Source organism: Vanacampus margaritifer, chromosome 13, assembly GCF_051991255.1.
Source record: "Vanacampus margaritifer isolate UIUO_Vmar chromosome 13, RoL_Vmar_1.0, whole genome shotgun sequence".
Lineage (NCBI taxonomy): Eukaryota > Metazoa > Chordata > Actinopteri > Syngnathiformes > Syngnathidae > Vanacampus > Vanacampus margaritifer.
In genome coordinates this window covers 6449993-6475137 of record NC_135444.1, presented here as the reverse complement: position 1 = coordinate 6475137, position 25145 = coordinate 6449993, and the positions used below count along the sequence as shown (strand labels likewise).

At 38.3% G+C, this 25145-nt stretch overlaps 1 protein-coding gene across 2 annotated transcripts in view; it reads right to left on the bottom strand.

Annotated features, from left to right (window-relative positions):
* ano8b (anoctamin 8b) overlaps positions 1 to 25145 on the bottom strand; it is a 41541-nt gene that overhangs the window by 3834 nt on the left and 12562 nt on the right. The window contains exons 2-18 of one of the 2 annotated variants that reach the window (XM_077584258.1): positions 20871 to 20981; positions 19962 to 20094; positions 14092 to 14230; positions 13381 to 13477; positions 13183 to 13299; positions 12974 to 13101; positions 12122 to 12283; positions 11890 to 12042; positions 10735 to 10861; positions 10531 to 10586; positions 10351 to 10425; positions 9713 to 9948; positions 9257 to 9416; positions 6134 to 6529; positions 5370 to 5561; positions 5156 to 5287; positions 1608 to 1718 (exon numbers count right to left, since the gene is read on the bottom strand). In XM_077584258.1, the coding sequence (XP_077440384.1) occupies positions 1608 to 1718; positions 5156 to 5287; positions 5370 to 5561; positions 6134 to 6529; positions 9257 to 9416; positions 9713 to 9948; positions 10351 to 10425; positions 10531 to 10586; positions 10735 to 10861; positions 11890 to 12042; positions 12122 to 12283; positions 12974 to 13101; positions 13183 to 13299; positions 13381 to 13477; positions 14092 to 14230; positions 19962 to 20094; positions 20871 to 20981 (2525 nt within the window). The remainder of the gene's footprint in view (positions 1 to 1607; positions 1719 to 5155; positions 5288 to 5369; positions 5562 to 6133; positions 6530 to 9256; positions 9417 to 9712; positions 9949 to 10350; positions 10426 to 10530; positions 10587 to 10734; positions 10862 to 11889; positions 12043 to 12121; positions 12284 to 12973; positions 13102 to 13182; positions 13300 to 13380; positions 13478 to 14091; positions 14231 to 19961; positions 20095 to 20870; positions 20982 to 25145) is intronic. The other variant, XM_077584260.1, reaches the window with a different exon arrangement.

The following is a 25145-nucleotide window of genomic DNA, read 5'->3' as shown; positions in this document are numbered from 1 at the left end:
TTAAAACTAAAATATAATAGGATGACTAAATTCTGACTAAAACTTTAATTAATTTTCATCAAAAGACTATAACAAAAACTAAATTTAAATTTCTTGTCAAAAATGAGCACTGGTATCTACTACTACTAACCTCGTAAGGCATTGTAATTGCATACATTAATATTAATGCTTCTAAGAATCAATCCAAAAATAAAATATCTACAATAGTGGTATTCGAACAATGCACATTGAGCACGCCTTTTTTTTTTTTTTAAACCAAGGCAGCAGTCCCCAAACCTTTTTAGTGCCAGTAGCCATCAAGAACCAAAATAAAAGCAATGATTAATAAAGTCACTCACCAATAGCTACACTCCACATTTCAACAAGTATTACAGCTGAAAATAAATGGCCTGCATGAGAATAACAATCATATAGTAACCAATGCCATACAGTGCAGTTATTCTATAATAAATAAAGTTGTCATTAGCACATTATTGGACATAATAATCTGGAGATGAAGCTTCACTTCTGTTAACTTTTTCGAGTGTTGTCGACTTGACTTGATTTGAGTCGTCTCAGTCATGTGACTTGAACAGCGACAGTGAAAAGACAAACGTATGAACGGGACGTATTACTTTTTCAACTAAGGCTTTATTACATCCCATTTCAGTAGCAAATACTACTATAGTATGGAGGACTAAAAATGCCCAAAATAAAAAATAAAAGTGAAAATGAAAACGGATACAAAAAATATAATTTATAAATGAATGACAAAAAAATAAATATAAATGGAAATAAAATCCACAAAAAAAACCTTTTTGAATCTTGTTTTTATTTTTTGTATTTTACTTGTTTTTATTTCCATTTAAATGTAATTTTTGAATGATATTTTTTACATCAGTTTGTATTTTCACTTTTATCTATTAATTTTTTGTTTATTTGGGCATTTTTGGTCCTCTATTTGCTAGCTTGCTAGCGGCTTTTTAACTCATTCACTGCCATTGACGGCTACAGAGGTAAAAAATTCATTTGAACTATTTCTATTAGTTTAACTCTTCACTTTTGTTAACAAGAGTATGAAAACCTAGACAAAAATTATTGTACATTTAGAACATAGGTAACATTTGTGATTAATCGTGAGTTAACTATTGAAGTCATGCGATTAATTACAATTACAATTTTTTTTACGAATTTAATCGCCTGATCTTTTCTTTAAAAAAAAGAAAAGATTATTTAAAAAAATGTCTAGGTTTTCATACTCTTGTTAACAAAAGTGAAAAAAAAGTTAAACTAAAGATTTTTTTACGTTTATAGCCGTCAATGGCAGTGAATGAGTTCAAATATTTGTAATTTTTGTCCATTTTTTCCTTCTTTTTTTTAAAGCACAGTATGTGAATTGATACAAATGTCACTTGCTGAATTTTTGTTGCAAGTCCAAGCACTGTTTAGCCCCCCTCAACTAGCCACATCAATTGTCCCCAATCATGCCAACTGTTGTGGAAATGAATTATGTGTAAAATCCATCCAAAAAAATAAAAAATAAAAGTCCATCCCCATCTTAAGTGGTTGGCACCCTACCAATTTATCCATATAAAAGCCGCACTTATTTATGCGTTCTCATAATTCACCTTAAAGGCCTCCCTGCGCTGATAATCCAGTTTAGCCATCTCCTCTCTGACCCATGTTGGAATGTCGGGAATGGCCACATGGATGACATACTTCAAGAGGACAGCGAAGTGCTGCAGATAGACAAGCAGACAAGTCGACAGGAGGATGAGCGCAAACAAGTAACATTCAAATGAAATATGGAACAAAACATTCATGGATGCGACTTGAACTATTTCTGGAGCAAGATCTGGGCTGTTTAGTTCTCCTTGAAATCAGCCTGACTTCTTTATCAGGCCAAGACAGTGCTGCAGGCTGCTTACCTTATCTTATTATAGACAGCTACGGAGCTGCGGGCTCACACATCCACAACACAAATATACGTTACGGGTAGTTGAGGACAAATTAAAAGACTTGCCACAGTCTTCCAGTTTCTGATGACGCATCAATCACTAAGGTGTGCTTTCGCTATAAAACAAAAACAAAAAGACGCACAGCTGAGCTAAGGGGAAGACCACTTGGGTCCAAATAAGTGAAGGATTTTATGTTGGCACAAATCACATCTACAGTTGGCTCAAATTAGGTGCAAGGCAGTGAGTGAGTGAGAGTGAAAAATACACACTCAAAAACCATAATCATCTCATACAATATACAGTATATTCAACTATGTTGCATGAACTGCTCTACTGGTATACAGTACATACCACTTCTGCCATTATTTACAACAAAGTGACGCTTTCATGAGTCAAGGTTGATTTATGGTTGTTTGTGTGCATCATTGCAAACCATTGTGTGAAGAACCGCCAGCATACTTGCAAATAGTTAAAGCATTGACGATGATTATACATTTCATCACAAATCTAGATTCGTTGTTTCACTTTGAAGGGGGAAGTCAACCGTAAATATTTATTGACAATAACATGTTATATGTGACCACACTTGTCTAAACATGACATTCTGATTAATATTACATGAGTTATGTAGCAGAATCCATCTCGGGGGGGCGGCCATTTTGCCACTTGCTGTCGACTGACGATGACATCACAGTTGCTCAGGGCTCAGGCATCGACCAATCACAGCTCACCTGTTTTCTGAAGCTGAGCTGTGATTGGTTGTTACCTGAGACCTGAGCAACTATGATGTCATTTTCATTCGACAGCAAGTGGCAAAATGGCCGCCTTCTGATTTTGATAAACACTGCTGGATTTTGCAGCTTAACTCATATTCCACTAACACAATTTTAACCAGAATACTGTATTTATACTAGTGGGGCTGCATAGAACATATTATAGTCAAGAGTTTTTTGGGGGTTTGTCATGTTTTGGTTCTGTCATGTTTTGGTTTTGGTTTTGGTTCTGTCATGTTTTGGTTTTGGTTTTGGTTCTGTCATGTTCAGTTTCTGCTTTCCTTGTGTGTTTTCCTTGTCTTGTTGATTGTGACCCTGCCCTTCCTTGTGTTGTCCAATCAGTGCCCTCAGCCACTTGTGTCTGGTCCAGGTGTGTCTTGTTGCGTCATTAGTGTTGGTGTATTTAGTCTGCTGTCTCTCCTCTGTCTGTGTTGGTGCATTGTGGTATGTATGTTTGTCCTCATGTCATGCTGCCTGTTTCCTGTTCCCTCCCAAGTTCTAGTTCAAGTTCATGTTTTGTTGCTGTCAGTTTTTTTTTGTTCCATCTTTTGTTCAAGTTCAAGTTCATGCTTTGTTTTATGTTTTTGAACTTTGGAACCCTCTTTGTCAATAGAAATTAAATCCCTTTATTTTTTGGATTACACCTCTGCCTCCTTGCTCTGCCTTCCCGCATCTGGGTCCTAAAGCCCCCCGTTTTGACAGGGTTGACTTCCCCTTTCAGAGGGAAGTGCATTTGTTTAGGTTTTGCATAATGCTGAACACAATCAGACAGAAAACAAAGATCTTTTATCTTAACATATCGAGGGTCTGATTTACTAAAAGTGTGCACATGCAAAAAGTGTAGCAAACTTGATTGCTCACACAGATGAGGAAGCTTATCTACTAACTCAGAGCACCCCGGATTGCATCTGCAGGCATTTTGCGCACATGCAATTCTGTGTGTGTGTGGTATATGCAAATAGATTAATTTAGCATGCATAAAATGATTGATCAAACTGATTTGGCATCTTTAAATGATGCGCGTGAATGTTAGGTGCAAACAGCACCGTGATTGAATACAATTCAGTGCCCGCTATGTGTGATCTTAGTAAAAGATTGTACATTTATAGATCACATGCAAAATGCCCACCAAGCATGCAATTTAACACTTAATTACAGATCTTTGTAAATCAGGCACTAGCATTTTCTCTAAAAAAGTAATTTCTACAGTATATATGGTAGATATATACGCATATGCAGTAAATCCAGTATGGAAATTCTGACTCGTACATTTGTGAAGTTCTCAGCAAGATATGCAGTACAGGTGCATCTCAATATCATAAAAAGGTTCCTTTTTTAAATCAATATAGGAGAGTACTTTTTGGAAGGCCATTTCCTCCCTAATTTCGCTGTTAACTCATTCACTACCAGCCATTTTCACTGAGGCAACCCCCTTTGCTCCCGGCTGTTTTCCTGGATTTTGATTAATTTTGCAAGGCCCACAGAATATTCTGTTCTATTGCTATAAAAACATGGAACTTACCAAAAGAAAGAATAGAGTCTCTTCTTTCATCAGGAAAAAAGTACATTTGTATCTCTTTCCGTTTAGCATTAGAATATAGCTAAGTTTCATCATTCTTCACAAATCTGTATAGAACTGTGGGCAAATGAGCTTTTTTCAGTATGCCCTGGTTGATCTCTTTTGCTCTGTTGCCACCTGCTGGCCGTTTGTGTAATAACTACCATTTCTTCAACCGTTCTTTGCAGTTGAGAGACTGCATGAAAGCCTTCTGTATGCTCTAGCATTAAAAAACTTTCAAAAAACGCATGAATACGTCTTTGGGACACTTAAACGATTTAAAATATAACATATTTATTAGTGATGCACCGAATATTCGGCCGAAAATTGAAAAAATATGCATTTTCGGCATTCGGACGAAATAAAACTTTTACAGAAAGAATATGGCCGAAAGAGGATGTTTTGGTGATGCAAGCAAAAAACAAACAAAAAAAGCCGCTTTGCTGCTGGCTGGCGTTTGAGTACCGGCAGCTCATTGTGCACACCAGAGAAGGAGAAGGGTGTATTTTATAATAGTATTATAATCTTAATTAATTATAATAAATGCAATGATAATTTAAAAAACTGTCATCATTTTTTTCCGGCGTTTCGGTTTTCGGTTTCTGCCCAAAAATTTCATTTCGGTGCATCCCTATTATTTATACGTTTTTGGGAGAAATGAGTTAAAAAATTATTTGGACAATTAATTTTGTTTTTCTGTTAGCTGTAAGCTATTATCACCAAATTATAAAATTGTGAAATACTCCACTGTGTGTAGTAAGCCTATATAGAATATGCAGTATGTTTTCCTTTTAGAATGGAACCATTTAGTGAGCTGCACCTGTATATAGATGTACCTTGTCATGAGAAAAGCTTAGGGTGAGAAAAATCCATTTGGGCTGCAGTACCTCAAGGATGACAATGGAGATGATGGCCATCTCAGGGCTGAGCCAGGGGAAAAGACGCTGCAGCTGACCGCACTGACCAATCAGGTAACAGTTGACAATGATGGCAATCAGACCCATGGCTTCCATTGCAGACTGCAGCACGAGAGGGGGAAATGCACAGCCCTGCTCAGACATAACACAATCATTTTGTTTTGAGGTGAGTTTTGGTTCTGACCTGCCACTGGCCAATGCTCTCCACCCTGAGACCAAACGGCCTCTGTAGACCCGTGCAGAGCTTGAAGGCATCGCTGCGGATCTCGATGATGTTGTTGATAAGCGCGCACAAGGCAGCCAGAGGGAAGGCCGAGGAGAACAGCACCACGTAGCCAAACTGGACAAACATCTCCTGGTAGTCCTGGAAGGTGTCCTGCGAAAGCATTGTCCACATCAAAAGAAAGCGTGGTACTTTTCAGGACCACGTTTACCTTGTCCACAACACAAGGACACAACATGTGAGAAGACGAATATATACAGTGGACATGGCCATCTGCTTGTGAAATTTATTTGGAGTGCTGTTCTTGTTGTACCCAATTTGGCCACTTAGGGGCAGTGTGGTTCCACGCGGTCTGATACACTGTTAAGTTGTAGCCACATTAGAGAGTGGGAAGGGAAAAGTCACGATCGAGTTTTTCCAATAAAAGTTTTTTTGCAGCATGGAGCCGTTCTTTTGAGTGATAAAAGTGCCGCGAGTAGCGCACTAATTAGCATTAGCGAGTCAGACCGGAGTAGATCATTACGATTCCATGAACATCTATAAATTGAAGCAAAAATCATTGTCAATCAAATCATTTCGAATCAAAAATCGTTCTTAATCGGAAATCGATTCTGAATTGAATCGCGCACCCAAAAATCTGAATCAAATCGTGAGACATTCAAAGATTCCCACCCCGACGAGCAACCTTGAAAAACTCCCAATGTGTAACAGCTGGTCGCTTGTACCTCATAAGTCTGCGTGCAGCTCTCCATCTCCGCCTGAGTAAGCGTGGCGCTCTCCTTCACTTCCGGTGGGTCGATCCACGATTCCCGCTTTGCTGTGGCCTCAACCCGCTCGCTGCTGCGGCCTCTTCTACGATTTCGCAATGATGCGCTGCTCTCACTCCTGGAGGCGGGCGGAGCGGTACAGGCGGCAGCAGGAGTGGCATAGTTGATTCCCTCCGCTGCACACGCCACTCCCATACCCGCCTCCTTCACGTCATGGATTCCATTATCAACATCATCGTCACACATTGCAAACACAGAGGTCGGGTCCATTCCTTTCTCCACCATAGTTGGGCTGCCCTCCTCCATAAAACTATTGTCCATGGGGTGGCCGCTGCATGCCGGCCTCCTGTCCATCTACACAACAAAGAAGAATAAAAACACTGGGGAATCATTTTTGTTTACTACCACTGATTTCAAATCACTGTGCTCTGGTCATCATCTGCAACTGGTGCTCCAGGAAATTATCCAACTCATTCAGTTACTCCTTTGCACTGATTACAACCCTAGATTGCCAGTGATTTTAGAACATTTTGACAGATATTTCAAAATCAGATCATAGCGTCTTTTATGATTATTTTAACATTACATTACATTAAAAAACAAACAAAAACCTTTGATTCTACCTTTTTCCGTTTGCTAGTAATCCGCAGTAGAGCATATGTAATTTAAAGAAATTCAGCAAAAAATTAGCTTTTTGTGAAAACATACACGCTAATATTTTTTTCTTTTGCATCTGAACAGTGGTTTCATTCTATAAAATCATCTAATTATACATTTAGGTATGCTTTTGATTGCAAATATAATAATCTATTTAGTGGAACACAAGCACTGGAGTGTTGCCAACTCACCAGGACAGCTCTGTCAGCTGTTAGGCTACGTTCACACTGCAGGGCGTGACGCCCAATTCAGATTTTTTCTTAAATCCGATCTTTTTATGTAGCGTTCACATTACAAAAACAGATGCGACATTTAATATGGACGCAATGCGCCCGTGATGCGACTCGCATGCGCAAAGAACACACGTCGAGTGACGTACACCCAAAAACGACGACGTCACGTTGGGGTGTTCACGGGAGTGAACATTGTCCCGATTCGCAACGTTTTACCGCTGCCAGACAAGCCACTGAGACTTTTATCAGTGTCATATACAAATTCAGCTGTGCGAACTCCCGCGTTCCTGGTTATGTGACTGTTTTCACGCTTGCTCCTGATTGGCTGCTATCATCGGCTTCTTCATGCGTCAGTTTTGAATGTGCTGTTTACAGACAGCAACAGAAATCCGTCGGATTTATTTTTTAATCTCATGTCGCCAGAGTGGCGAGGTTGGAAGAGGTAATTTGAGGGAAATGAGGGAGCACTCTTCGACATCCTCATTTCATTGAGAAGTCTGCCGAAGATGGCGTCGCATCATCGTCGTGCGTGATGAACGGTCTCCAGGGCTGAATTTCTACTGTCGCCACAAATGTCAACTTTATGCTTCATGTTTCAAGTGTGATTAGATTAAGGACAAATAAAAATTTAACACTGTTACTCAAAACAGCTTTGTATATATTCACAGACGTGTCAGTAGTCTCCCTTCCAAGCACTCTCTCCCACCCGCGCAGAGCGCAAATCAGGCTTTTGATGACGTATGAATCGGATGTGTGCGGATGAGCGTTCACAGTGCAGATGCATCGCATACATATCCGATTTATATGCACATACGAAAGAGGCACAAGGTCGGGTGTGAAATTTTTTTAATTGTACCGTTCACACTGCATGGAAAAAATCAGATACTTATGAAAAAAAAACGGAATTAAGCTGCAGTGTAAATGCAGCCTTTTGGCTGTTCACATAATGACCCCATCATCACATTTTCAAGATCGTTGTGCTTTTTTCATATAATATTTTAGTAAATAAAAACTGCAGTTTCTTTCATCTAACATAATCTCTTATATATATTTTTAAAACAATATAGAATATTTGGTAAATTAACTCATTCACTCCCAGCCATTTTCACTGAAGCAATCCCCTTTGCTCTCGGCTGTTTTACTGTTTGCAAGGCCCACATAATATTGTGTTGTATTGCTATAAAAACATGGAAGCTACCAAAAGAAAGATCAGAGTCTTTTCTTTCATCAGGAAATCTATCTGTTTCCGTTTTGCAGCTATTAGCATTAGAATATAGCTAAGTTTTAACATTATTCACAAATTGTTTAGAACTGTGGGTAAATTAGCTTTTTTTCAACAAGGCCCTGGTTGATCAAATTTTTTTTCTCTGCTGCCACCTGCTAGCCGTTTGTGTAATAACTACATTTCTTCAACCGTTTTTTGCATTTGAGAGGCTGCATCAAAGCCTTCTGTATGCTCAAGCACAGAGGTGGGCAAACTTGGTCCTCGAGGGCCGGAGTCTTGCAGGCTTTGGAGGTTTCCCTTCTCCAACACAAGCTGATTCCAATCAACAGGATCGTTATCAGGGTTATGCAGAGCTTGCTGACGATCTGATCATATATCAGCTGTGTTTGAGAAGGGAAACATCCAAAACCTGCAGGACTCCGGCCCTCGAGGACCGAGTGTGCCCACCCCTGCTCTAGCATAAAAAAACATAACGTATAAATACGTCTTTGGGACACTTAAAATAGAACGTATGTATATGTTTTGGGAGCAAGTAAGCTAAGATGCGTGTACCATGATGTTTTTTTAATATTTTTTTTAAAGTTGACATTTTTCTTCTTTTAATTCTTCTTAGCAAGTCAGTGTACGACGGCGTATTAGGGCCACGTATAAATCTATATTTTTTAGAGGGCGGGGGCAATATTCTGAGAAAAAAACTTGCAACACTTTATGAAGTGGCAAGTTTGCGAGTTTTTTTCTCGGAATACTGTTTTGCCCCTGCCCTCTAAAAAATTAGAAGATATATATATATTTATACGTGGCCCTAATACGCCGTCATATGAGCGTCCCATCACTGGTAAGCTATATTTAGAACAGACCCCTTTTATGACATTTTTGTAATGCCTTGGCTCACTGTTAGTTAAGAAACACCGCTTTAGACCTTTCATTACAAATGAGCAGTGTGCATAGTGAAACACAGCTGCTTACCTTTTCTATAAAGCTGACTTTCCTCAGCTTCAAACCGCAGTCAATCAGACCTTCCTCCTCGGTTTCTCCTTCACTGAACCTCCCGCTGTCAGCCTCGTCCCTGTCGCCCCTCTCCTCGTCATCGGGCACCCCGCACCCGCCATTCAAACACTTCTTTTCCCTGTATTGAAAGAAAGACAGAGATAACACTCAAGCTCTCTTTAGATGCTGATGTGATACAGATGCATCGCAATAAATTAGGAGAATTGTAGAAAAGTTCATTTAATGAAGCAGTTCAATTTTTTTTTAATTATCTACTGCAGAGAGCATTGTGTGCTAATGTATCGCACATTATACATAGTGGCTAATGTCTAACCAGCGCATAGTGTTTTTGGCTAAGTACTGTAGTGCCCTTTGCAATGTGCTCTAAAAAGTGCATGATCTTTAAGTGTATAGTATCTTAATGGTTAGTGTGACCTTTTGTCTGTATGTCCCACCCAGGGCCGGGTGCCCCTCAGACCAGGTCCTGGCATGGGGACGTCAGAGGACGAGGCAGCAGCCAGCCTGGCGTATTTTAGCAGCACGGAGAGCAGCATGTCCCACAGGGCTCGCAAAGTGAGCTCGCCCAGCTTGTGGCGCTCATACACGTAAGGCTGCAGCACCTCCTTCACATTTTGAAGGAATTGGCGTATGATGAGCAGAGTGGCCAGCATCTGACAAAGACACACATACAGAGCAACAACAATATTTAATGATCTTTATTTTGGTCTTCACATAATAGAAACCGCTGATAGGAAAAGTGTAGGCACGAGGTCAATAAGATCTTTGACATGGAGAAATACTGTTTTAAAAGCACACTTTTGAACCCTCCACACATCATTTACACATTGCCATGGCAACTTATGGGGCTACAAGCAAATCCTTTTAAATATCAGGATCATGGAAGAACTTGATAAATAGAAAGATTTGTTGAGTTTCATTCACAACAAGGAATGTTTACTTTTTTACTTTGTTAGCTTGCACGTGCCTGTCCTTATAGGAGACAAGAGTAGCAATATTTTAATAGATACATGCAGTAGAATCGATATATAGAGTCCAACTGATTAGGTTCTTACCTCTTTGAGCCGCTCCATGTCTTTGAGGTAGAATCCAATGTAAAAAAGGCTGAGATATGAGTTTACGAACTGAAACTGGGAGAAGATGAGATGTGATCCAAGTGAGAAAGGGAACCATTCTAAAATTGAGCTGCAGATTATGTTGGATTGATAGACTTGAAGAAATGAAAGATCACTCACAAGAACCATTTTGATGATGAGATTTTTCTCATAGGCACTCTGGAGTCGATAGTTTTCTGAAGAAACAGTACATATTGCAAATTATTGTTGTTGTGCAATGCAAATGATTCATATTTGTTATATTCTTGTCTTCAACAGCTCTCACACTAATCAATATTTTTTGTTCTATATCTAGAACTTGGGCCATCCAAAATAAATCCTTACCCATGTCATTGAGCCAGCAGGCAATTTTCCTGTACACCTCATCACATGCAGTCACAGTGATAGCGAGCATTATCTTCGGGATGAAGCGAGCCAGCCGAGGCATTTCCTTGATCCCCATTACAAACTCCTGAATAGACACAGCAGTCCTTCATTTTCATTAGTGGAAATTAGTGGAAGAACTCGGAACTCGTATAAATCGGACTTTGACCCAAAAAATCGGAGTAAAAAATGCCTCAGAGTTTGACCTAATTCTCGGAGTTCGAACACTCAAGCAAAGCCGAACGTAACTTGAACGGGTAGCCGAGTGAAGCCGAGCGATGCCGAATGCTTACGTTGCGGTTGTTGAGATGACGCGCTGCTCATTTCCAGTCAGAGCGTGAATACTCCCGGAGGTGCTCCGTACATTCACTAGTGCATTTGGATTTTTCAAAAAAAATAAATCACCACGGGCCCAAAGAAAGACAGCAGTGCCAGTGACACCAAATAAAAACATACAGTGCTACGAACGACAGTAGATTTATCGTGACTACTTACGTAAAATACCGGCACGAGGACCCCCCATAGCTGTTCAACAACGTGCCTGACGTTAAACAGCGCACAAGGACCCCTTAGTAGTCTAACAATGTGCCCAATGTAAACACCATCTTAGCAGAGAACTAAAGCATGCATTACCATAGCATTTTTCATCCACTGATGCCATCACACCACAACAAAAAATGTAAGGTATTTTGTATTGTTTAAATACTTCTTTTTTTTAAAACACTGTATAGGGTGTAAATGTAAAAAACAAAAAGAGAAACTAAAATAGGAATTTTCTGGTTATAGAGCTTGGGAACGGAATAATTGCATTTACATTATTTCCTATGGAAAAAAATGTTTCGGAGGTTGAACAATTTAGACTTTGAACACTTCACAGGAACGAATTATGTTCAAACTCCGAGGTATATTATTCCAAAAGCATCAATGTTAGGGTAAATGAACACTGAATGATTGTTAATCTCTATGTGCCCTGTGATGTCCCAAATAGAAAATGGAGGGACTTTTCTGACCCAGAAAATGCAACATAAAATTGTATTGTATTTTTAATAAAATCCGGCACATGTGATAAGGTTTTTATGGCATGCAGTCAATATCTTGTGTTGGCGGATGACTGACCTGTAGCTCAAAGCAGATGAGCATGACCAGGAAGACAAAACAGAGACAGAGAAGACAGATGGGCAAGCTGACCAGCCACCTGAACACACGTCTCCGCCAAGGCGGATAATAGAACTCCTCACATCCCGTGACAGGACTACAGCGCTTGACTCCCTGCCCAGGCACAAAGAAAGACATTAAAAAGAGGGAATGGGAGAAGATAAAAGTCGTGACGAGTTGGAATATTTCAGACCCGGAACTGAGGACGTGGCTCCTCCAGGGATTCGGCAGGCGTGTCGAGAGTTCCCCATTTATACGCCAGCTCAGCGCCTCTCCTCTTCCACCGTTCAAGAAATAAAGTGGCCCACACCACGTTGAAAAGTGCAAAGACCACGCAGCAGATGTCACGGCTCGTCTGATGCAGCAGAAATAAAAGCACAATCCATCTTTATTCAAACATAAACATAGTGCATATACAGTGCGCACATGCATGCATGAATGTCTACAGTCTGTGTACACTGTATGTGTGTGTATATATGTGCATATGATTGATTTTAAAACTGATAAATATTTCAGTTTCTTTTGTCTGTATGTTTATACCGTATATATCTACAGTATATGTGTGCAGTGTGTCTCTCACTTTATTGCGTGCATAAAAATGTTAATCATATTTTTATGATCAAGTAGGTTGCTTAACCATTGGTTCACATTAGAGTGTATTTCCCCTTTTAATTTTCATTGCTGTCAAATGTTAGGATCAAACGTTGATTTAACTTGGTTTGGCATTTTAATTATATCCTCAATGTATCACCATGATGATGATGATGATAATAATAATAATAATAATAATAATAATAATAATAATAATAATAATAATAATAATAACTCTACACCAACTCCAACCTCCTTTGCAAAGTGAATGTCTGGGTTAAAATGCAAGGCTATGCGTTTTCTATCCATTTGTTGATTGATTGTTATTTTTCCCCCCAACTTTGTTTATTACATTTTTGAGTGAATACAATAGTATCAGAAACATTTAGAAGGAGTACAAAGTTCGATCTATTGATATTAACTGATCATGTATTGACAAGTCCACCTCCCTCACCTGATCCGACTCGGTGAGCATCCACAAGACGAAGCCGATCACAGCAGGATACAACATAGAGGTGGTGTAAAAACCCAGCCAGGCGAAATACATGGCTATCTTCACACCAAAGTAGTCACAGATATCATCTATGAACAATGCAGAGCATCCAAATCAAACAAGTCTCAGTCCTCATATTGTGCAAATATTGTCTGTTATGTTGAACTAACCTAAGGGCTGTTTCTCACAAACGGCCTGGACCCAAGACTTCATTAGGTGACTCAGGACGCGCTGCTCGTGGAGGGGAAACATCTGCTGGATCACACCCCGTGCACTCAGCTCCGGGACTAGGGCGAATGATTTGGCACAAACCTAAATTAACCTAACTCTGCTGTTTCTACACATTTATTTATAATGATGCAGCTTACTGATTGGTTGTCCTTCCAGGAAGTTGATATTGTGAAGCACCTCCCCATGTTTGGCACGTAGATTATCCAGCCAGTATTTAATGATGCTCTGCCTCTCCTGATGACAAAACAAAGTCATTAGGGGTGGGAATCTTTGAATGTCTCACGATTTGATCTGATTCCGATTTTTGGGCCTGTAAATTTGATTAAGAATCAATTTTTGATTCAAAATGATTTGATTAAATAGATTTTTGCTTCAATCTATAGATGTGCAAGGAATCATAATGATCTACTCCGGTCTGACTCACTAATGCTAATTAGTGCACTACTCGCGGCACTTTTGTCACTCAAAAGAACGGCTCCACGCTGCAAAAAAAAACAACTTTTATTGGAATAACTTGATCGTGACTTTTTTTTCTACTCTCTAATGTGGCTACAACTTAACAGTGTATCAGACCGCGTGGAACCACACTGCCACTAAGTGGCCAGATCGGGTACAACATAAACAGCGCTCCAAATAAAGGCACACACAGACAAAGGCAAGACAGTATAAAATAGTTGTTAACATTTTTTTTATTTTGGGACATTTAAAATCAATTCTGAATCGTACTGAACGAGAATCGCGATTCTTATGAAAATCTATTTTTTTTTTTGCCACACCCCTAAAAGTCATGTGTTGCAACTTGCAAGCATATGCATGCATGTGATGTGTTTGTGCGCATGTGAACTGACCTGCGAGGTGAAGAAGCACAGCTCGCTCTCGATGTTCTCATAGATGTAATCCTCCTCGCAGGAGAAGCTCCGCGTTCCTGCTCCGAACTCGGGCTTCACCGCTTTTCTCAGACCCATCTCTTCAGCACCTCGCAACAAACTGCGGAAAAAAACAGTCAAGTCTTAACTCCCAACGTCAGAACCGTATGGCAGACAAAATATATTTTTCAATCAAGTCTTGGCCAAGACTAGCAGCAATTCAGGTAACAATGGCCAACAGAATAACTAAAAATCAGACCAGTTGGAACCTGATTTCTGAAGATTAGAGGTACCTGGTAACCTGGTTTTGAGTTGTTCACTAGAGGCTCAAACAACCTGTACTGAAAGAATTTAATTTTTTTATTTATTTATCACAAATTACAACCAAATACCACAAGAAGATTAAAATGAGTGTATTAATATTGATTTCACATGTACAATAGATGTTACGAGAAGAAATCAAAAGAAGCTTTCATCTGATTTTGTTTAGCCAAAGCAGGACTCATCATGGAAAAGGTTTAGTGATACCATCAAGCCATGATGTTAGTAATGCAGTAAAGAAAATACAGGCTGTTGAATAACTTATTGTATGAAAGTGCATATATCCAAGGATGTCTAGCATATTTAAATGGCTCATTGATAAGGATTTTACCAGACCCAGCACAGTTAATTTATTGTAAAAATGCATAGAATATTTATTCTTTATTATTATTTACTACTATATACATTTGTACTATTATCTATAATTTAGGACATCCATCTATCATGGAAAGCTTTCTACAATGGTCACACCACAAATTTTCAACTTAAATGAAATTTATGAGGCTAACAATTAGCCATCTAAACAAAACAATCTACCTAGACACACAAGTAAAATTATAATGATAATATTTGTTGTAAATATTGTATAATACAGTATATATTTGTTGGAAAAGATATATATAAATATTAGTTGTTGTTTTTTTTTTTTTTTGAGGTCATACCAACTGATGTCCAAATACGACCACTACATACTAGTTGCTCAAAGGGTAACTTTTTTATTTCATTTTATTTTTTTACATAGTTGTGAGACAGTAGAAACCTGATAGCTGCTCCCACGGATTATTGACTGTCATGTGGCTGATACATTTAAAGACAGGAGTTTGTATTTCAAAATAGATGTCCCAAATTGGTTATTTCTTTTTGGTCGCACTACTTGATCATAAAATGGGCATCATCAGACATACTTATCCATCAATTACCCCAATACAGATTTTTATAGACATTGTGACTGGCTTTTCAATACACATGAACAATAGTAATAATTATTTTTTTGTTATTTTTATCTGCGGGTGCAGTAAATGTGTGCAGTGCAGTCACACTCTGTGCTTGTGCTTTCTATCTGTGACCTTATATGAACATGAGATGTATTGTATTTCATAGTCCTAAAGTCATCCCAGCTCTGCCGTGCTTCATCCTCATCTTGCTGTCTCCTCATCTAATTTCCCTGCAACCTAACCAACCCCCATCCTCGCTGGCTCTTCATCCTTTTTATATCTCCTTCCTTCCCTTTTATCCTATCATCCTTCCCTTCTCTCCCTCCGTCCTTCCCAGAGGCTGAAATCGGCCACACGTCCTCTGCTTCCTGTATGCTGTCATCTCACTTCTCCTCTTCCCATTTATGTTCATTCTAACGCATGATCGGAGTGAAGCCTTGGTGGACCTGCAACTTCCATCCATCCATCCGACTCGCACCTCCAGGCTCTTGTGGAAACAATACAGTAAAAGGGTGTTCAACACCATGATGGATTACAGTAAAAGAAAGAAAGAAAAAAAAAAAAGCTGAGAGCATGTGTGTCACAGCTTAGTGGGCGGTGCCAGGTTCTCAGGAAAGATATCATTCGTGAACTAAGCTATAACTTGAGCTCTGTAAAGTGCATGCTTACGCTCTTTTCTTTACTCTTTTGAAGTAAGTGTTGGCATTTGTATTCAAAATTTGACCATTAATATTTTCCTTTTTACCACAAACAAACCACTCATCTTTGACTTGACAATACCATCAAGTGGAAAAGTCGCTGCAGAGCTTCATCAGTTCGAGCAAGTAGGGCGGTGTTATTTGCATAGCGACGATCTTGCCGTTCACTTTAAAGCTTTCGGGCTTTTCCTCAAGTTTTTTCAGGATCATTTCACTGTACAAGTTAAACAAGTCTGGTGACATGACACATCCTTGTCGAAAACCCTCAATTGATGTCCATCCAAGACCGCTGCTTGCTGATTTTTCTTTCTTTGTCATCAACTTCAATCTTCTTCAACATTTTGAAGAGCTCACTGTGTGTCAACCTGCAGTAATTTATACATAATAATAATTTAAAAAAGTAGCAAGACAACTCAATTGAAAAGGGCAAAAAGTTGTGTAATACGATATATTAATACAATTAAAAACTTTAAAATTGTATTAATTGTTTGAGTATAACCGCCTTAAAATAATCATGAAATTTTACCAAATAACATGCAAATCAGATTTTTTTAAAAAAAAAAGGGAGAAAGTGAGTATAAATTAAGAGGAATCAATCATTTTTCCAAACCTAAATACAAAACAAAACCAAAAAGAAACAATGTATTTCAATTCCAGGTGTCAATTTGTGGAACAATCTGGATTGTAAAACCAAAACATTTCAGCCTATCTGTATTTTATTTTATTTTTTTATAAAAGCACAATTACTATATATATGTATATATATATATATATATATATATATATATATATATATATATATATATATATATATATATATATCACGAAATCATGCTGTCAAATTAATTTATAAAATTCTATGTTGAAAATGTCTTGACTGCTTTTGCTGTCATTCATTTTGTGTTGATCAGGTGCAAACATCACAAGTTTGACTTCTTTCTGTCCCCTTTTCATTTCTTTTCTTTTCTTTTAAAGTGAAATAAAATTTGAATTGAAAAATAAAGAAAGTGTGCTCCTGTATGACAAGTTGACAACATCTACATGTGTGCCCCCAAGAACCGAAATCTTGGATTCTCACAAGACTTAGCACATCTGCCTTATAGTTTGAATCTCGGCTAAGGCTTTCTCCCCATGTACAATTTGTTATTCTCCGGGTACAGTACTCCAATTTCGCCAACATGAAGAAAAAAAAACACGCGCGTTAGACTTTCAAATGTACATGGGTTTAAATGTGAGTTTGAACAATTATTTGTTTATATGTCTTTGACTGGCAAACAGTCTAGTCAGATTCACATTCAGAAAACAGCTCACCCATGACCCTGAGCGTGAATGGGATATGGGGGAGGAAAAGGATGTATGGATTCCAAATTCGATTAAGACACACATACTGTTATTGTGTATTCTGAACACTGTAATGTAAATGTTCCACAAGAAAAGGTGAACGCTCAAGGTGAATTTGAAACCACTAAATCGTTTTCTGGGTTAAATTCTCAGAATGTAGGTCAATCTCAATAGCAGCAGCTCCGTATGTGTTCAATTTGTTCTGTGTGTGTGTGTGAGGAAGAGAGAGAGAGAGAGTAAGAGAGGGAGCGATAGAGTAGCTTGCGTCACACAAGAATCATTTTCCTTGAGCATTTCATCTAAAGCCCGCTGGTACACTTTCAGGGATTGGTCCCTCTAGCCTCCGAGTGCATTACGGTACCTCACATGTCGTCTTCCCTTTCCATTATCTGCATTTGAACCACAGCCGCACCACTAGAATACTTCTGGCCCTCTTCATTCCTTTTTACCACTTCTTATTCTATTTTGGCCTAAGAGTCAGCAAAGATGAATACATGGAAAAGTGCGTGCCACTCTGACCTTTTGGCTTGTGTTTTCAATATGCACTTAGTCGGCACTGACAGTAAAATGTTTCTATCCTCATTTGGTGACCACTAAAGAATTGTGAGTTCCGCCTTGGTGCAGATGGAGGGAAACTTTAAATAACCTGCAGCCAAGCAGTCTTCAGGAAAGCTGTGGAGTGCTGAGACATCACAGCAGCGTCAATGATGATTAGCTAGGTAGGGGCTGTGCTTACAAGAGCTTCAGCTAAATATAACAGCATGATAAATCATGGCTATAATTTACAACAACCAAAAAAAAACAGCAGTGTTTCTGACTAACACTTGACCTGGAACCTATATTTGCTGAAATCGACAAGACCGCCCTGGCATGGTCGCCAGTCAACCTCAGGACACATAGACAAACAACCATTCACACGCACATTCACACCTCGGGACAATTTAAAGTCTTCACTAAATCTAAAATGCACGTTTTTGGAATGTGGAAGGAAGCCGCATTGCCTGAAGAAAAACCTTGAAAGCATGAGGATGCATGCAAACTCCATACAGGATGGAGCAGCGATTCGAACCCCAAAACTCAGAGATTGGGTGCGGACATGCTAACCAACATTCCACCTGGTTGTCGCGCGTGTTAAATTACGTCACACAAAAAGTCCAACCAAAACTAAACTAAAGCTCAGTTAAATTATGCAACTTTATGTGTACAATTTTTATATATATTTGTGGTTCAACAAGTTACTAGAGGGATAATTTGAATTGAACATAATTTAATTCATTTAAAGGGATACTTGACTCAGTAAGAAGATAATATTTGGTCTATCCTTAATGTGCTAACTTCATTAATTTTCATGGACAATTAATAACTTTAAAAACAAATTTTGCCACTTGCTGTTGACTGAAGATGACATCACCTGTGCTGAGGAAACACGTAACGACCAATCATGACAGAACAGCTGGGCCGTGATTGGTCGTTACCTATTTCCTCAGCACAGGTGATGTCATATTTAGTTGACAGCAAGTGGAAAATTTTGTATTAATTGAACAATAAAAAATAATGAAGTTATCAAATTACAAAAATATGGACAAAATATTAATTTTACTGCTGGAAATGGCAAAAAGTATGCCTTTAAAAAAAAAAACACCCAATGATCCAATGAGGCAACATAAAGCTGTAGTTCAGTTAGGCTACATTTTCTCTGAAAATCATGTTAAAAAATTGACACTTCTAATTTAAAGAGTACTTCTTTTGGGGAGCCCATATCATTGTGACATTTTTCAGTATTAATAAATTCAATTGCATTACTTATAACTGTGATTTGTGCCCAATAGCATCCCCCACAGACCTACTGCTTCTTTTAAGTTCCAAGTAGATTTTCCCAAATGGATTATAAAATAAACATGCACAAAAATCAAAACCTGATTGTGTACTGTGTGTGTGTTTTATCAATTTATATTAACCTCTAAGCTAAACCGAGAACCCACAAAATTGTAAAAAGGGTACACCCTTCATTTTAATGATTGATTCAACGAGTTTCTCCTCTGTTATCCTTATAAAAATCATCAAAAATAGATGTGTTGCTCTGCAGGCTCACTCAAAATTCATTTAAATATTAGGATTGAATCTCCTTCAATTAATGAGTCAATTGATTAGTAATTTAACAATTAACCATTATTGTTTTAATAATTCATTGGGCGGATTTCCCTTACATATTATATTTAAGTATGTATTGGTAATTTAAAATTCAGTACTTGTTGACATCTAAGGTAGAACCGTGGATAGCACGTTCGCTTCACAGAAATTAAAAAAAACGGAGGCTTGCAGTCCTTAACTTTTTGCCAAAAGTCAGATGGGACAGACTCATATTTAAGAAGATAAACGGTAGGAATGATGGATGGATGGATGGATGGACGGACTGACGGATGGACGGACAGATCGAGCATTGGATTGGCTCTGAGCAATCATATTGTACTGTCTCTTGAACCCGCACTTAAGTAGACCAACATGGTACTTTGTCCCAGGTTACGAAAAGAAACCGTCAGAGTCTTTGCAGTCTTACTTTTCATAGGTGGCAGTGACGAAGAATGCGTAGACGTGCGTATGCTTATGATGACGGATTTGGATGATGAGCTCTGGGATTCCCAGCCGGATGTGGTTCAGTAGCCATAGCAACGTGTGGTCATCTGTAGTATCTGTGATGGAGATGAAAGATAAAAATACATTTTCAACTAACCCCTTGCACACACCTTTGTGCTACTGAATACTCCGTCAGTCTGTCTATCCCTGCGTGCTCAAGTAGCAGCTGGGGGTTAAGTGATTCACCAACAAACCTCTCTGTCTCTTCTGTGACCTTCAGTTAGGCCAAGACACATGATAAAGCGGTAAGCATGTTCCTCTAACTTTTATTTAGACTTCCTAAATTTCGAAAATGTTATTTTTAAAATTATCTAAATACTTTTATTGCTATGAGAATAGGCCTGTCAAGATAATAAAATTTTCAGGATGATATGCTTTCCCAAAAACTAACACAATAAACAATAGTAACGTTTTTTATGCCACTGATATAGTGATGATGTTATAGCAAAAAATAATTAAAGTACATCCTTAGTAAGAGAAATTTCATTCATGTGATAATAATAATAACTGGGTGTTTACACATTATTTTGAGATTGACATAAAGTTGTGTTGAAATCTATAACACTTTTCAGTTTTATTATTATGATTATTAGTACTGTATTAGTGGTAGCATCATTATCATCATCATCATTTTTACCATTACAGTAATATATGAAAGGTCATTTGTGATTGCAAGACATGGAAATTGCATGTGAATCTCATTATGGTTGAAAACTGGTCAATAATTGTCAAAACACATTATATTATGTTGCACAGCAGGGTATTGTTAAAGTATGAAGAATGTACTCATTTGCATGTTATAGAAAAACATTTGTTTGTGTGTTTGTTTGACCTGCAAATGTCATGAGGACATCACAGTTCTCTGTGGGCACCGTCTTCATCCACGACTTATGAGACATGACGTGTCTGCCAGCCTGCAGCAGCCTCTTTCCAAACAATTTATCTGCGTGGGTGACAAAAGCAGAAATGAGGGACAAACACAGAGAGTGGGTCACCTTTTTTACGATGACACAGTGGATATGGCTCATAAATTTGGCAACCCTCTTTCGACTGGAATCATTTAAATATCAGAGCCACTCATAATATAAGATTGACAGAATTCATCAAGAGCTACGTAAGGTTATTTTGTGTCAAGCCAACCACAGATGCTTTTAATGTGACCATTCTAACGTTTTAGCAGTAGAAAATGGCACATCTTTATTTCTGCTTGCGCACTCCCTTGATGTATCATCACCATGCAGCTTATATTTTTGGTTTTGATAGAATTCCTTGAATAATAATGAATACAAGCCTAGAGGGAGAGAAAGTGTCTGTTCCATATGAAGCTTCACTGCCCAAAGAAATATACAGTACATGTATTTAATTGTCCAAAACAAAGTTGTGGACAGTTACACGCACACGTGCTCACAAAGAGAGAAAGGTCAAGGCCATAAACCATCTGCAAGCAAGTAATGCAGTAAAACACATAAAAAGCATCAATGCACCGTTACTTGGTGCATCAGCTTCCTGGATCGCAGCAGTGAGTAGTGAGAAGAACGCCAGCATGCAGTGAAAAGCTGTTACTACTGTATGTGACTTTGCTGCTTGCTTCATTTTTTGGGGAAAGAAGGTCCTCGAACTGGTGGAGGCAATGCTGCGCTGTCATTATTGTACAGTATCTCTTCAACAGGGGTGATTAAGTACAGCCACCTCTGCCAAATATAGCAAAACAACTCTATTAGCGGAGTCACAAAGGGAGTTGCCACTCTTCTACCTCTCAATAGTAATACAAGAAAATAATTAGCACATTCAAAGAGCTGTGAAAAACCGAGCTTTAGCAATATTTAGACAGCTTGATTTATGGCATTTTTATATGACTACATGACCAAACCAAATCAAACTTTATTTATATAGCACCTTTCATACATTAAAATGCAACTCAAGGTGCTGACCTTGGGGTATGTCTATACCTGGGGTCAGTAACTTTTCCTGTCAAAAGAGTTATTTTAGGCCAAATAAATCACAAAAATTCAGTTTGAAGCTGCAAAACATTTGAACATTGTGATGAGCAAAACATTGTATTAGTCTAATTTGCTGAGGGCCCAAAACTAATTAGATATAACTATAACTATAACAGGAAAATATGCAGCATCCATTACTTTGAGATTCATTTTCTTCTTCCTTTCTCATCTTCCATTTTGGATTTTTTTGTGTGTAATTTTTCGGACTTTGTTTTTCATACATTTTTAGACTTTTCCGCCTTTCTATCAAATCTCCAACATTTTGGATAAGTTTATAGACATACTGTATGGTAATTTTCTACCTCTCTCCTTTTTTTGGTGCATTTTATGGCTATTTCTTGACATTTTTTCTGCCTTTTTTGCTATCAACTTTCTGACATTCTTGGCAATTTTGTGGATATTTTATGGTCATTTTCCAGATTTCTTTTGTTTTAATACATTTTATGGTTATTTTTTTTAACATTGTCTTTCCAGCGTTTTCGTAAATACATTTTCAGACTTATTTTGTGTGTGTGGCAATATTGTTTATATTACATGTTAATTTTCGGGATTCCTTTTTTTGTTTTTGGACATTTTATAGTTACTTTTTAAACATTTTCTGTTTTTTCAACAACAATAAAAAAATTGACTTTTGTTTTGCAGTTTTGTGTACATTTAAGGTACTTTTGGGGATTTCTTGGTTTGTTTTTTGACATTTTATAGCTATAGTTCTCTAACATTTTTGGTAAAACCATGGACATTTTATAGTAATTTTTTCTTTAATTTAAAAAAATTTAAATGCATATGTAGCTCTTTAGTCCCTCTCCTGTTATATATATATAGACAGAGAGACTAAAGAGCTACATGTGGCTCCAGAGCCCCAGGTTGCAGACCCCATGTCTATGCAATACACCAATATTGCATTACTTAATAATTAGGCATTCACACCATTATGTTTTCCGCGTGCCCCAAACTCTCAAACAATGAACTACATAAAATTTATATTTTTAAACCCATAAAGAATACGTCAGTTGTATATTTTATGTTACATGCATCATACCGCGGGCTTCCCCAATCTTGGTCCTCAAAGGCCGAAGTCCTGCAGGTTTTAGATGTTTCCGTCCTCCAAACACACCTGATTCATATAATCAGCTAACCTGGTAAGAATCTTAACGTTTAGATTCAGGTGTGTTGGAAGACAGAAACATGTAAAACCACAAACATAAACTTAACATCACTATTTCACATTTAAAAAATAAATAAATAAAACCTGCCCAGAATATACTGTCATAAGAATTAGGAGGGAAAAAAATTATTGAGTTGAAATTGGACATTGGACAAGATCATTGCTCTAAAAATAATTGCTTCTGTACTCACAAAAGACTTTGACAACCTTATCCGCTTCCCGCTGCTCTTCCCCTGTGAAGGTCGTTTTCCAACATTGCAACAGTCCGTTCAGAAGAAATAGCTTGGTGGTATTTAACTTTGTAATCCTGACAAGTACCCACAGATACTGAAACGTGACTGGCCACACCGTGGCTTGGCTCAAATGCTGCAGACAGCATGGTGGCATGACAGCCATTCTAATGAGTCCTGTATTCATTGCTGTGGGCAACCCACAGGCCAGTAGCAGCCATCAGACCACTTTAAATGCTTTCAGACTGCTTCAGTTTATCAGCACTGTCTGAGCTGAACAATAGTTTTTCTTAAATAACCCATTTATCACCCAAATTAACTATTGCCATTATCTAGAATATTTTGGTGAAGTGTTGGTTATGGGTGTGAAGCGGGCAATCTTTCAAAATATTGAAAGCTGGAAACTATCCATAGAGGTAGTGAGATTTAGTCGTAGCAGTAATGTTTTGTTAACTGCCTTTATTCCCATGGAAACTTAATATCAGCTATAAAAAGGAACCTGCTTTTGATTCCCAACCCTGGTGTCCGTGCAGGTACGTGTACGCATCCAGGCGCCTCAGATAGTAGAAAGTGGCAGATAATTAGGGTAAAGCCAGCGATAAAACAGTATAATTATTAAGGTCATCCAATCTTGAAGTCCTTGCTTGCTGTGTAAGGCTGCTTGACAAGTGTCTACTCTCAATGTGTGACTGCAACAATTTAGTTTCATCTACCACGCCAGTTAGTTTATGTATTGACATGGGTATACTTTGGAAAAATACCAATATACTTAATGTTAACACTTTACTTTTACACTTTACATCAGAGGTCTCAAGCTCAATTTATGTGGGGGCCGCTAGAGGTACAATCTGGGTGTGTCTTGGCTGCATCAAGTAATCCACAAAAGAGGGTCAAGGGAAAATCACTTCTGACACACTCCACACTACAGGATAATCCCCAAGGAAAATCTTTTAGCCCCCCTAGACATAAAATATATTTTTATGCCTCCAACTTTATGGGAACACTTTGTGGAATGTTTTTTCAATACAATGTCCCCTAAAGGATGCTTAGATGAGTTTGGTTTGGAAGAATGTGACAACACATGAACATATAAAGGCCTCAATATTTGTTCCCATATGTATGAACGCCTTTCCTGTTGTTTGTTTTTGCCTCTGTCATCATTGCCAGTCAAGCTTTTATTAGCCCACCTTTGCTTGCATATCTATTTGCAGTGAATTATATTTCCTCTGCGAGCTCTTCTGCCGTTCTTCTCCATTATGTGGTCACTCACAATTATTTGCAAATACAGCTCCTCGGAATAGAGGTGGGGTAATGGGGTGGGGCATACAGATGAAGACAGCTTAGAAGTTAGCTTCAGTAAATCAGCCTTCACATAGCAGGGTTATCGGTTCTACAACTTGTTTCATGGTTTTGTTGGGGTGAAACAGCTGCAAGAAAAGGGCATCACATTTGACCATTGGAGATCTGAATGTACAGTATATAAAGAAGGTGATGATGATACAATCTCGATTTTAGGACTAGAGCCATCAAGTGAGAAAACTGGTTCCCGGTGGGTCTCAATAGGGTATTTCAATGTGTCTGGAATTCAGCCTACTTTTCATTTCAAGCGATCTACTTTGGTTCTTTGGTTTTAGACTCACATTAAACTCAAGAAAATACAGGAACAGTAAAAGCCTTCTGTGTCCCACATTCATACATCCATCTTTTTCTCT